Source organism: Vipera ursinii, assembly GCF_947247035.1.
Source record: "Vipera ursinii genome assembly, chromosome: 3".
NCBI lineage: Eukaryota > Metazoa > Chordata > Lepidosauria > Squamata > Viperidae > Vipera > Vipera ursinii.
In genome coordinates, this window is record NC_139516.1 from 39,732,829 (window position 1) to 39,748,042 (window position 15,214).

A 15,214-nucleotide genomic window follows, 5' to 3' on the forward strand; every position below is an offset into this window, starting at 1 on the left:
TGGTAAAGTAAGGAACACAGGTACTCAGGGATGTAGGGGAGACCCAGTAAAGGCTGCACATGAATTTCTTCTTGCTGAAGAGCTGAAACTCCTGCTTGGATTTTGACAAGGAGGATTTTCAGGCCCTGCGCAGAAAGACAGTCACACGTAGCCTGCACCTGGCCTTCCAGGGTCTCCCCTACCCAAGGGACCCCACACCCTTTATCTAGGACTCTGACTGGCAAGATTGTTTAGTGACTACAACTAGGAATGCCAAGTTTGCTATCATTGAGCAAAAACATCACATGATGTCTTGCTTAACAACCGCTTTGCCTAATGACAGATATTCCAGTTCAAATTGTGGTCATAAGTCAAGGATTGGCTGTAATTGAATGCCAGTGCCAAGATTTCATTTTGAATGCTGGGAAAATATAGCTTGCTTTCCAGGGACAAGTAGGAGGAAGATGGGAGGGAAGAGATTCATTTTGATTCCCTGCAGTTATGAAGTAGTAGACATTCATTTCTAAAATGATTGCTTGGAAAGGTAGTCTGTTTCCCTTTGGAAAGTGCTGAATATGAATCAATTGCATAGAGGTGTGATTTTTTTTCTGAGTAACTATTAGATCTGCATAGATGCTGATTATAGTTAAAGTGTTCATTTGATAGCACCTCTTCATCCCTGAGGACTGAAATTTAAGTACTTCCAGATAAATGAAGCTTTTTGTCATGTGTGCAGGATTTAGAGAGCCATCACATCTTCAGTCACCAGTTTATGAGTAGCTCAGATGTTTCATGCTGAAAATGAAACTGTGGTGCAGCTGTGGCAAAAAGGGGGCGGTTTCGTTCCCATCTTCTCTTGTCTGTGCTGTAAATAACAGCATTTCTTTGGAGTTTTTTTAAATGTATTTGTTACATTGATGTGTACTAACCTCTTTCCAATGTCTGTTCTTTCCTACCAAGAACATACAACCTGAATTAAATTGTACTTCGTATTTCAGCTGCAGATGTTATTATTGGTGTGTCAAAGAAAGCAGAAGCAGAGCTAACGTAGAATTATAGAAGTAGTTGCTTTGGTGGCACAATTTAGGAATTCAAGCCAGACTCCTTTGTGACTTTGGATCTTTTTAGTGCAGCTTTCTAGAGAGACAGAATTTTTTTTAAAAAAAACTTCTAAATTATAGATTTAGTCAACTGTTAGATTGTCTGATATGTTTCTGTTCATTCTATTATCCAGGAGTAAAATCTTATTGGCTGTTTTGTAGCAAAAACAGTCTGAACAATGACTGCAGGCCTTTACCATAGAATAAGATTCTCCTAATCGGTTGTTCTTCTGGTCTGGATTACAACTCACATAACTTTCCAATATTTGTCCAGCTGGAGAGCAGGGAAGGCAGAAACTAAGCTTTATTGTGTAGCTTTACCTGCCAATCTAGCTTTCTTTCTGTCTCTGTCTTCACCTTTAGTTTATGGGGGCAGGGGGGGTTCAGTCCTCTTCATTTCTTCTTTAAAATTTAACTACATATATTGAAATAACCCTATGCAATAGAACTTGGCCCTCTTCTTATTAGGCAAGGGTACTGAAGCTCAAGAGCACTTATTTGTCTTTTTCTTGCTCATCTTTTCCACATTGCACGTTCATATGCTGCACAACATTGCTATTTTCTCTGTATCAATGGTCTCATGGATGCCTTTTCTGTCTGCTTAGGGGTCTATGGAAGATGAGCACAATATCAGCAAAGCCACATCCATCATTGAAAGTCAGCATCACCACCTGCTGCATTGCCTGGAAAAAACAACTGTAAGTACGAACAGGGAGTGCTTTTGAGTCTGTTTTCACTTAAGCCCATACAGTTAAAAAACCAAAAACAGAAAAGGGAGGCATGTATTAAATTTATCATGCCAGAATTGAGTCAATATTGAGCCTTGATAAGCCTAATTTTTATTGGAGTTCCATATTCTCCTCCCTCCCTGTTGTTGTTATTACATTATAATTTATTGCAAATATGCAAAATTGTTATTAAATATACTTGTTAACTACAACTAAGAAAAAAAGAATCAGAAAAGGAAATATGTGCACAAGGACTGAAATAGAAGTATGAAACCCAAACTGGCTACTCATTGGCTACTCAATAGTCATACTACAGTATTTAGAATAAGGGTGAATAATGGATGGTCCTCTACATGTTGTATTACATGTTTCCTCATTTTTCACCATTGATTATGCTGGGTAGGGCTGCTAAGATTTGGAAGTACTGTAAAGAACATCTGGAAGACCATCTCTATGGATCCATGATTGGTGTACATATGAAAGCAATCTGATCTATACCAAAACACATTACTCTCTTGCTTACTTGGACTTTGATCATTTGGCCAAATGAGTCAGTATACAGTATGTGTGTACATGGAATATGCCCCTAAGTGCATATTGAAGCCCCCTAGTTGCTCTATGCAATTGCCTCCTAACGATTACTGTTACATTAGTATCCATATCTTTATTGTCTTAATAAACATTTTATTTTATGTATTGTTTTACCTTCTTCAAATTATAATATTTTCAGTCTTATCCTGCCTGCATTGCTTTTTATACAAAGCAATAGATCTTCCTAAATATATGAATTATACATGAGGAAAGTCCTACTGAGGGCCACTTGTGGAAACAAAATGGAAAGCCTTGGAGAAATTGTTGTCATTCTTGCAGAAACAAATAAAAAACTTTCACATCGAGAGCACAGAACAAGAGAATTCTGAAGAATAATGTATTACATAACCATGTTCTACTATATGCAGTAAATGTTGCAGACATGTCTTGAATATTGTCTCCACAATGAGAGCTAACAGAAAAATTCAGAAGACATGTGTTCACTTGAGTTAGGTAAATATGTACAGCTAGCAAGTATACTTATCTATTGTATTCTTCTTCTAGACAATTTGAAAGTAACAAAAGAAAGTGTGTGTCCCTAAAATTGCTACAGCTATATCTATATCTATTTTTAATTTAATGCACCATGTAATTATTTTATAATTTACAAAAGATAACGTCCATAGTAAGGGGAATTCATAAGCCTGTTCTTAAATTTATGTTACAAAAGTATTTTTGCATTTTCAATCCTAATTTGTGTTAAAATAGCAGGTAATAAAATCTGCATCCTGATTCTAATTGACCCATAACAAAGGACTCCCTCTGGCAAAGATAAAAATGTAATTATTTTTCTTTGAACACAGAGGTATGGACATGGTTTATCCTGTCCCTAAAATATTCCAAACAAAACCTACAAATTATTTTTAAGGTTATTAGTATATCTCAATCCATGGTGATGATGATGGTAATGATGATGATGATGATGTGTTGTCCTGCAGGATTTAGAAAAGTATTTGAGAAAATAGATTGTTCATTACATGAATTGCTTATAAATTTCTTTCCTTAAAATATTATAATAGCTTATTAATTTGGGGTTTTCCAAAACATATGAAATGCATATTTATGTTTTAACTTACATTATTTATAACATAATTAAAGGGGGAGCCACAATAACACCTGAGTTCAAAGTTTTTCTTAGCCATAAATTTGACTAGGTGATTTTAGTTAACTCAGAGGTCTTCAAACTTGGCCCTTTTATGACTTGTGGACTTCAACTCCCAGAATTCCTCAGCCAGCATGCCTGGCTGAGGAATTGTGGAAGTTGAAGTCCACAAGTCATAAAAGGGCCATGTTTGAAGAGCCCTGAGTTAAATCATACTGCTTTTGTGAACATTAAATGGTATATCTTAATACATGCTATCCAAAAGGCTATGGTTGAAAAATGGAATACACACATACACACATAATGTAATCCCATTCCAGGATTACAGAATAAACAGGGGAAGAGTAAGAAGAAGGTGCTCTCCCCAACTAAACTTTATGAATACTTTGTTTGGATGGATTGTGGGGTGCAATATCATTCCCGCTCCCTTCAATGTATTATGTGTTCTTCGGAAACAAGCTATATTGCCAGAATAATCTATTCAATGAATAACAATGGTTCAAATAATTAGTTGTTGAATTATTTCCAACATAATTAAATGAGGAATAGGCAAATATATTTCCAAAGCTTTGGAGACTGGCTGTTTAAAGAAATAATTAATGACCAAAGAATAAACAGTCTGAATGAATAAGAATAAATTATTCACCATTAAGCTGAAATCTGTATCTACCAGAAATAGTAATGAAAATACCTGCAGTGCTACATCAGCATGGGGTTGGAATCAGGTGATGCTCACTGCAATCTCAATCAGTAATAAATAGCTGTTAAGTTATTGGAAAGGATATGTTGCTCTTGACCTAACCATATATCATTTTGAACAGAGAGGTTGTGATTCAAGGACTGAGATATAGGATGTTCAGTGTGTTTTTCAGTGCTTTCATCAGAATAGTTCATTCAGCATTTGTGCTGAACATGCATGCCTTTCCATCATACTGAACTGATTTTTTTTAAAAAAATCACACTAACACATTGTCTCATTGTAGAGTATGAATTCTAGAGCCACCAAAAAGTTATATTGCAGTGGCCCACAATTGCTAGTGGAATGAAGAGTGACTTATACATAAGCATTGCTAACAGGTTTCAAGGGGCAATTCACCTTTCCTTAAATCAGAAAGAATGGTTTTGGTATTGTCTATTTTGTTGAAGTTTTCTGTTAAAACGTCTGAGATGTGATGAATAATCTCTAAATTCAACTAATTAAGTAAAACAATGTTGGGAAGGATTTGCTATCAATTTAAAAAATAAGCAAATAAATAATGTACTGAAATCGTCAACCTTTTTCTATATGAATATGCAGCTTGTATTCTCTTAGTGGAAAAGCAATATGGACCAAAATCACAATTCCAATTGTTCCATCCAGTAATCACACTAGACCTTTTATTTTATAATTGATCTTTTCCCAGCTTTCCCATCTCTGAATGCCTTTTCCACACACATTCCCACTGTTAATCTACAGCAGCGTTTCTTAACCTTGTCAATTTTAAAATGTGTGGACTTCAACCACCGGAATTCCCCAGGCAGCACATAAAACTACGCACTCTCTGGTCCGTGGAAAAACCTTTCTCCATGGAACCAGTCCCTGGTGCCCCAAAGGTTGGGGACCTTTGCTGTAGAGTGAACAGAGTCAGAACAAAGTATCATAATGGTGATGCTCTTTCTCTTACCAAAGCCATAGTTAGTTTCAGCTAAGACACAGTAGTGAATAGGACAGGGTAAACTATTCAAAAGGAGGACTTTATAAAACACCCTCTCTTGAAACCTGAAAGCAACCTTGTTCTCCAGGAAACTTCTAAGACTTGCTCCATTTGCCTGCATTATATGTACATGCATACAGCCATTTCCCTTTATGGAAGTGTTTTCTATGCATCTACACACACACAGTAGCTGAGAGGAGAGAGGGATGTATTGGTTAAGTTATTGCTCTGCTATGTACCCCCATTCAAAGACTTTATGCAGTCTTAATTCTTTGTTCTGCTCTCCAAAAAGAGGATTGCAGACTTACCACTTTATTCAGAAAGATTATTTATTATTTATTTTAGATTTATTCTGGAAGAGTTTGTAACATTGGAATAGCTTCTAAGGAAGGGGAAAGCCTTGCTTCAGGACTAAAAAGACTTTACAGTAGGACACAAAATAGTTTTGCAGTTGGAAATAGAATATCATGTAATAGAGGAAGAAGCAGAATCCCTAATGTATTAATTATCTTTCCCCGGGGATAAATTTTCACACTTGACCCAGTTGCACAGTTTTCTATTTACAGCTGCTAAAGAATTGTTATAATGTTTTCTTCTCTGTGAGAAGATGCCCAACTCTTTAAGAGCAGCTAGGGCTCTACTTGCCTCGGGCAGAATTACTGGGAATTACTCAGGAAAAAAATTAGGGAATTACTGGTATCTATAACTTTCAGTTAAATGTCCAAAGCTGCATGTACACCTTAAGATCACAAAGGTGGCAAGAATGGCCATTTTAAGGCAGAATACAGGAGAGTTTAAGGAGCTTTCCTTAATCTTGGTTCTGGGTGTTTGAATTACTATTACTAAGATTTATCACGATTAGAGCCATTTATTCTTGTTGCTGATGTTGCTTCTCAAAGAAAATGGTTTAAGATTCTTCTGGAACATGCTTAGTTCCTGGAGAAGTTGAGAAGAACTGGAAATCAGAAAGAGAACTGGAGTTGATCATCCCTGCAGGTGCCCTGGAGAAAAAGCTTAATACTTTCAGAGCAACAGAGGAGACCCAGGGAGAGAATCATGGTGGATGGGCAATGATCCTGGTAATGCTGACTTAGAAAGAGGACTGACACAACAAAGAAAGGTCCAGTTTGTGAAAGAAACAATTAACTAAGCAAGTCAAAGAATAGCAATAAAATTCTTAAATTATCAGTTTCCATTATCCCTTTATTTTCTGTATAGCCTGAACCAGCACGCAGCCAAAGGAGTGAAAACGTGTGGTGGGGGGAGGAAGGGGAAAGTAACTTGTTAAAGAAAGTTTGGAAAAAAATCACAATCCAACTTAAAGCCTTTCTACTCCAAATACAAGAGAGAATAAAATTGGTTAGAAAAGTAACCAAAACTTTTTCTTGTTACAGGAGAAAAAAGTCAAGGGAGGAGAAAGTTAATTTGAACCTTTAATTTTACCATATAAATGTTTAGAAATCGTATTACAAATTTTATGTATTCAGCTGCACTTTAGAAACACATTTAATAAAAGCACTATGTAATAATTCATAACTAATACTCAGATAAGAAACAAAAGTTACACCGTAATAGTAAATAAAGGTAGGTTTTGTCAAAAGTTTGTTTGTGCTTATTGCCTGGGAATATAACACTGCAGTATCTGGAAGAATAATTTCCACACAATTTTCCTCATCCCAATCTTCTCCTTGCCTAATGTTTTGCAATTATAAATGGGAACGCATGGGTTGATTATAATCAGTGCTTTTTTTGTAAAAGAAAAAGGTGCCGGAACTCACACATGTCATACAACCCGCCTTGCCTACCCTACAAGGTTCCATCCAAAAAAAGGTGCCGGAACTCCGTTCTGAGCGTTCTATGACAAAAAAAGCCCTGATTATAATTAAATCATAACATTACTTGCACTGAAATTTTCCTTGAATAAGGCAGAGCAAGTGCACTGTGCAATCTAGGACTGGAAGCAACCTCAGTTTTTATCAGTCAGCTCTCTGGTTCATGTTGCTTAGGCATTTCCATTTGAGAGAACCTCCATTAGTGGGTTATACAGTAATTTACTTTTTTTTTCCTGGCTACTTGGGAGATTTCTGTTACCAGTGAGATGACAGTTCAATCTAAAATTAGCTGGAGGAAAGGCCTCATTGCCCATTCCAACTTTGTGAGATGCTAGGCAGAATGCTGGGATTGGATTTTGGAATGCTAGAATGGACAATCAATGGTGTTTTTATCTTTTGTTGACATGTTGTCCTGTAGGGATTGTCCTATCTTGTGGATGATCCCCTGTTATCTGTACGAACTTCCACCTTCAAGGTATTTCTTTCTTAATTCAATCTGTTTACTGCCATCTCTGTGCTATGTCTCAAGTGTTGCTTCCTTCCTTGTGATAATCCTGTTTTTTTAGTAGATGATGCATGTTGGAGCTTTTTTATTATCTGGTGGCTTTGAGCACTGTTAAGGCTATTAAACGAGGGACAGCAATTGCTTTATCTATTTTTAAAAGCTCAAGTATGCTTTCAAATATGCTGTTTAATTATTTGATGTGGATGTGCAGCTTTGAATATGCTAAGATGTTTGTTTTTTTTCCTTTTAACTCTTATCATAAGTAAAGATCCCATTCATTTTTCACCTATTTGCTGAATATTTATATTATGCATACCTGATCTGCCTATCATTATTTTTTTTAGATTGAAAACTATAACAATTCTAGTCCAAGATTTCTACTTTCATGTTCTGGATTTATATAAAACATAGTTGAGAATTGTTGTGATCTGTTGTAAAACTTATGGTAAGTCAGTAGAGCTCAGTGTATGAGGACATTTCATTTTAGGATGAAGTCATAGGCAAGAAATTTACAGCATGTAAAAGGCAGCTACAACAGTTTCTTTGATTGTTGGGAGCTGCCCAGAGTCATTGAAGGTTGGGCAGCCTAAACGTTTTATTATAATGATCAGCCAGAAATTTAAACTCGATTTTAGCATTTTTGTCCAACTATTAAGTCCTTTATGATGATGACGACGACGACAATGATGGAGATGAGGATCGTCTTCAGAATGCTAGATTAAAGCTTTTCCACTCATTGCATCCCAGCAGAAAATATTTTTCTCTGCATAGTTCTACACTATTCAACTAAAATGACTTTGTTAACCATTATAAGTGATTGCTCCATTGCAAAATATTATCTTTCTCCTAAGATATATTATCTAAGATAAAATATTACCTTATTTCCACTCATTTGCCATGTTAATCACAACTATGCATTGTTTAGCACCTGTCTCTGATTCATAGTTCTGAAGCAGGGTTACCACACTGCTATTACATCCAAATACTTACATTACAGTAACTGGTGATGGAATTATATAATCCCTTGCTAGAACATATTGTGTTGCAGCAACTCAAGTGCAAAGTAACTGCATAAAAAAGAAGCAGCCATAGATTCCTTATGTCTAACTTGTGTTTCTTTACATACATCTCATGTAAAGGAAAAATAGAGAGGTGTATCCCAACTAAAAAATGCATGTATCCTGTACATTTCTATAGTTTATCCATCCCTCCATACAGAAGATACAAGTAGTCCTCAACTTATAACCATCACTTAGTTACAACAAGCCCCGAAAAAGCTATTTATGACCTGGATTCAAAATTTTTCCCCCTCATTGTCATATGACCACATTTTGAATTCTCCCACACACACACACCCAAAAAAGGAAAGAGCAAAGGAAAAATGTATTTTTGAAAACAACTATATATACAAATATATTGGTCTACTCTTATGATGAAAAAAAAGTTTCAAATTTCCCATAGAAAGGTTTCTAACCCTTTAAGACAGGGGTGTCAAACTCGTAACATCATGTAACTTGTCACCACGTATCTCAACTTTTCCCCCATTGCAGAAGCTGGGGTGGGTACAGTTTTGGCATGACACATCCAGTCTGCGGGCCGGCAGTTTGATCACAAGAGGTGATATCATATGATGTGTTCAGAGGGGACAGACTTGGAGAGGGGGTCAAGCAAGCTACAAATTGCAGCAGTTGCACTAGCTGATCCCTGAATTCCGTTCTTTCCTTCATTTATAACTTTAGGGGAGAGGATTGAGGTATTCATTAGTCTTCTAGACAGACAGACCGACAAGTATCTAATTACTATAACTACTATAAAGGCATTAGCACTGCGTCAACTACATGACATGCCCCCATTATCCTAATATATCATTATCTTGATATCTTTCAAGCTACCTGCCCTATCATGATAGCTATATTACAAATTGAGAGGTCACCAGAAAATGAGAGCACCCATAAGAAACTGACAACATTTTAGATTAGCCCTCAACGTTGAAGACATCTAAATTATTTTAAATGAAAACTGACAGCTGGTTTATTACTTTGGCATTCTTGTAAACAAATAATGTCAAAAACAAACAATTATTTATGTGTTCTGTGCTACTAGCAACCACTTGTTAATATGTAAAATTTCATTCCAAAGTTTTATTCAGATTTATCCAATGGTCTGTTTCTGAATGTTCAAATAGGCAGCAATTATATATAGCTAAAACACTACCCTCATTTTAATAGGTCACCCACCAAAGTTAAATGTTTTTCATTTCAATCCTAGTGAACAAGAATTCCCTTGAAGAATACCTTCTGAAGTTAACTCTCAAAACATGAATTGAAATTATTTCCATGAGTATTTATAGGAGAACATGTTCTTGGGTATGCCCCTATTTATAGACTACTTAGATTTTTCTCAGAGACTTGACATGCATAATGCTGTTCCATTTAAAAGATGGTCAAAAGCACAGATTGATAATCAGCTGTTTTTATTATAATATACAATTAGTATTTTTTAAATTACCCCAACCTATTAGTATCTAGCTATTAAAAGTCAGCTTAAATAATAAACTTTTTTGCTTCAAATAATGACAATCTTTTATAGTGTAGTTATACCTTACAAGTATTATGGACTGTATATGTGAGAACTATTTTCCATGGAAAGACAACTTGCTGCAGTCATAAAAAAAATAGTGTAGGCCTACAGAAGACATATAAGGGTACAAAACTGAATTGGCCCAATGAAGTTTAAGTTCAAATATTGAATAAGATTATTTGATTGCTATCAACAAATCAAAGTTACTTCTCAAGTCAAAATCAAAAACTCAAATCAAACATCACATTGAACTGAATGCTTTAATTGATAAAAACTGTCAAACTGAATTAAATCATCTTAGCTTTCTAAACTGATATTAGCATTCAAGCTGGTCAACCCAGTAATCCTAATTGAATAAACCATGTGAATTACGTCTATCAAAAAATAACCCACACTAACTTAATGTTCCATTACCAAAGTAACAATTCAACCTCCCACAGTTGCAGTTGTGTAAGAGCATTATTTAGACAAGTACAAACACACTGCAGCAACCCAGGATACCAGAAAAAAGAAACTGTTCAGTTTCCCATACAACTTTATCAAAAAGTGCATGACCACTCAACCTACTGCAACACAACAACCAGCCCATTATGAAAAGAGTAACATTATCATACATCAAAAACATCTCAGAAACAGCCAGCAGACTTATAACCACATGGCATCACTATAGCACACAAACCAATCAGAGCCCTCCAAAACATCTTAAGTCAACCAAGAGCCCGTAGCCAAGAAGAAAAAACAGGAGTCAATGCACACTATAAGGACTATTATAAATACTATATAAGACAGACAGGCAGAAGAGCTATGAATACCAATTAGCACTCAGAAAACAGGATGAAAACTCCTTAATTGTACAACATATGGACAGATTCAACATAATTTCAACTAGTAAACTGTGAGCATCCTGGACCAAGCTATATCCAAAAACACTACAGAATTTCTGGAAGCTTCGCATTTAGACAAATCAGCCATTAATAAACACAGAGAGATAAAACCAAATTTACACACTGTTCAAAAAAGATAGTACAGCGCTAAGAAGGAAACAAAAAGACAAGAACTAGTCCCCTCCAGCAACCAACATCCAGGTAAAATCAGACAAAAATCAAGCAAAAACAATACTCTAATCAAGAAACTACCATGGGGGGGAAAAATCACCCTGATCAGTACTGGCAGGATAAGGAACTGTATATATATGAGCCGTGGTGGTGCAAGTGGTTAAAATGCAGTACTGCAGGCTACTTCTGCTGACTGCCTGCGGTTTGGCAGTTCGATTGTCACTGACTCTGTAAACTGCTTAAAGAGGGCTGTAAAACACTGTGAAGCGATATATAAGTCTAAGTGCTATGGCTATAAACAGGGATCAAATCTCACACTCACTAGCACCTGGTCAGGTAATGAAAGGTCTGCAAGCAACCAAACTTAGAAAGCACCAAGGGCACCACATTTCAACTATATCAATTATATTGAAGTTGATTTATGAAAGTTCAGAAAAATGGCATCAGCATATATAGCATCCATATGTTTGAATCTTGGGTTTTCTTTAAAAAATACTCTAATATATGGAAACAAATATACAATAGCAGGTTAGAATACTTAAATTTATTTATTTCCTAAATATTAGGAAATATTTATTTACTGAATCACACCAATCAGTTATGTGAATACTTCCACATTCAGCTGTCAGGATATTTCCTCCTGATATTCAACAACAAAGCAAATGTTCAGACTGTGGAATTGGATATAACTGAAATATATTACCCTAAGCAAATTATTTTTCAACATGACAGCCAGTTGCTTTTTAAAGAAAGGAAAGGCTGTCCTGATGGAGAATACATAAAAGTGTTTGAAAGTCTAACTCTTGAGCTATAGTCAGTTTTTGATTTTGGAAAAAAAGGACTCTATTTAGGAAATTACTGATATTTGTTTATGCTCTCTCTGACAGAACCATGAGTTCATTGATGAGCAGATGTTTGAGCAAAACTGCTTGGAGAGCTCAATGCAGAACTACCCATCAACCCGAAGCCCTTCCCTTTCAAGTAACCAGGGCTTGACTACCTCCTGCTGTTCTCGACGTAGTAAAAAGACAACGCACCTCCCCAATTCCAACGTGCCAGCAACCCGACTACGGAGCATGCAGGAGCTCAGCACTATACATATTCAGTGCAGTGAACAACCCTCGCTCACAACAAGGTACAGTGGAGAAGAGGGTGGGTACATTGATGTACGTAAGAGGACTAGCACATAGGCATCCAGCCCGAACAGGGAGAAATGGTTTTAGGTACTATGCCAAATTTGCATTCAAGATAATATTCCAGGAGAGTCAAGATTTAGAGCTGAACCGATATTTTGAAAGTATTTGGAGAGTTCTAAAATTTACATCTTCATTTTCTAATTGCACATTTAGATGGATGTGGGAACTCTGAAATATATTTTGTTATACTGTCATGGCTATTAATGCTAGGATTAAGAAACCAAAATAAGATCTTAAATAACCACCTTGAGATATTTTGGAATTACAACTCACAATATCTAAGCCACATCCTTTTTTTTTGAATAAGAATTCTCAGAAATGCCAGCCTAATATTACTGGAGTGTAATGAATTGGGGAAAGCTCATCCAGTAAACTTTTAAATAACTAACATAAGACACTCAACCCTTCTTCAGAATGTATTGATACATTGTACGGGCATTTATGAATTAGAGGGCCAGTTACTATGCATAGCAAGAAACCAAAAATTGTTATAAAATGTGTACAGTAGCTCAAAATGAAGGCAGATAGAAGCATAGCTTTCAAAATTATTCCTCTTTCACCACTGTTCCTCCATAAGTAGTATTTGGAAATCTACCACTGTACTCCTAAAGGAGAAATATTGCTGAATGTTATAGACCAGGGGGCATCAAGCTGGCAGTCCGCACCTACCCCAGCTCCGCAAAGGCAAAAAGCATCACAATACATCACAATACATCACGTGATGCGATCGACACCCGTGTTATAGACAGATAGCTTTTAATGAACTGTATCTGAGTACAGAACCCTTACATTTTCTTTACTCTTTGAATCCCCACATTTCAATAAACCACAGGAGAAAAGATCAGGAGGAAAATCTTTCCAGAGAGCTTTTCAGGCTTAGGATAGGCAAGGAAGCCTCCAGAGTCATGAGAAGATGGCAAACAATACTACATACGTGACCTGTTCCACTTTGCAACAATAAAATTCAATACAGGACTATGAAGGCATTCTGAACTTGAGATTTTTCTAACAGAAGCCTGGTTCATAAGGGAGGGAGACTCTCAGGAAAATAGAAGACAAATTTCAGTAAAGTATTAGTTTTACTGTCAACTCTTTCCACCAACTTTTGTCATACACCCCATATTTCAAACATATCCAAAGTTCATAGCAGCTCAAAATCAAATAACTTTATTGTGGTCATTAATCAGCAGAAAGAAGAAGAAAAAAACAGAAAAGTTTCCAAACAGTTTCCAAATATCACTCAAAAATAAATAAACAGGAATGGTACATAGAAAAATATGCTAAAAAGCTTCATTCTTATTACGTAGTTGACTAACTTAATATATAGGATTACAGAGCCCTTGACAAATCTGAAAATACAGCACAGTAGCAGACATAAATAAAAAGGGGTGAGAAACTATGGCCCTTTGTGAACTTCAATTTCCAGAATTCCTAAGCCAGCCATGCTAGCTCAGAAATTCTGGGAGTTGAAGTCCACAAGTCATGAAAAGGCCATAGTTCCCACCTCTGCCTACATAAACAAGTTCAATTGCTCTTAAGTATTCTTAGTCTAATTTTGTATGTCACCTTACAGAACCTGGCAATCTTATATGTTATTTCAGGGTTAATTTCAGAAAATAAGAACTGGTGATCATTGTATCCTGTTTTACTAATCAGGAATGGGCAATTAGGGCATTTCAGGATGCTATGTAAAACTGGCAGTACAAAAGAACATGTTTCTACTTATCCTGAATAACAAGGCCATACTTGTAAATGGTATGGTATCTTTTTGTATCTTCCAACTAAGAGTGCATTACATTAGGCTACAGTAAAGACCCTTCTCTGGTTGGGAATATTAAGCTTTGGGAGAAACATGGCTAGTGCAAGGATGTATCTCTGACTGTCCGTCATGGAAACTGAGTAATATTACCCACATCCATTTGTTGGTCTATATCTTACAGATGTTGTTAGAGTGTGGTTCCTACCTGCTCATAGCTCAGGGATAATAGATACATGGGGAGAATCCTAAAAGTCAGAGTTCAAACATATCCAAAGTTCACAGAGTTCTGTTCTTACCTTCTGTTCCCTTAAAACTAAAAGAAAATGTCATTTTATCTTATAGTCGCTCCAGCCTAAATATGAAATCAGATGATGGTCTGAGACCGAACTGCAAAGCTGCTCAAATAACCACAGCAATCATCAGCATCCCAACACCACTGGCACTGGCACCCGAAGGTGAGAACAGGCCATCCTCCTCAAGCTCCAGCCATTCAATGAACACAATCATGGCTAGCAGCAACATTGTCAAGGTTTCAGCTTTGTAAGACTGACTTAGTCAAACATGATGGCATTAGATTGGAAGGCCAGTCTTTCTCCCTTTCTCCCCTCCAACTTCCATGTTCCTTCTTTGCTGCAAATTGTGCCTAGATGAATGGCTGGATGGACAATGGACCAACCTGACCAACATCTAAGAACCGAGGATGAGAGCCGAAGGAGGCAGCTTCCTTCAAACTCACATTCATGCTGCAGAGCAAGCTCAGAAGAGTCAGGAAGCTATGTTTGTATGTATGGGTGTATGCATGTGTGTGTGGGTGTAAGATCTCTCTTTGACAAGTTGAAGCCTTGTTCTAAGACATGAGGCGTAGAATAGTTTTTTGGATAGTGATATAGAAGTCGTGTCATAACTACAAGAAGGTCAGTAAAGAAGTAGAATTATAACACTGTGTATCTCAGCACCTTTTTAAAGGTTTTTAATGGATAATATTTATTCATGAAGAAATGACTGAAAAAGGTGACCAAAATGGATTTTGTGATATTTTTTTTCTGTCTTCATACAGCAGGATCTTTTATTTACCAAAATGACTTCTTTATTT

At 36.4% G+C, this 15,214-nt stretch overlaps 1 protein-coding gene across 1 annotated transcript in view; it reads left to right on the plus strand.

Moving 5' to 3' along the window:
• KCND3 (potassium voltage-gated channel subfamily D member 3) overlaps positions 1-14,665 on the plus strand; it is a gene marked incomplete at both ends in the record, with an annotated part of 313,047 nt that extends 298,382 nt beyond the window's left edge. The window contains 4 exons of the mRNA XM_083360647.1: positions 1,685-1,777; positions 7,445-7,501; positions 12,054-12,301; positions 14,464-14,665. Coding sequence (XP_083216773.1) covers positions 1,685-1,777; positions 7,445-7,501; positions 12,054-12,301; positions 14,464-14,665 — 600 coding nt within the window. The remainder of the gene's footprint in view (positions 1-1,684; positions 1,778-7,444; positions 7,502-12,053; positions 12,302-14,463) is intronic.
• Positions 14,666-15,214: the final 549 nt, after the last annotated feature.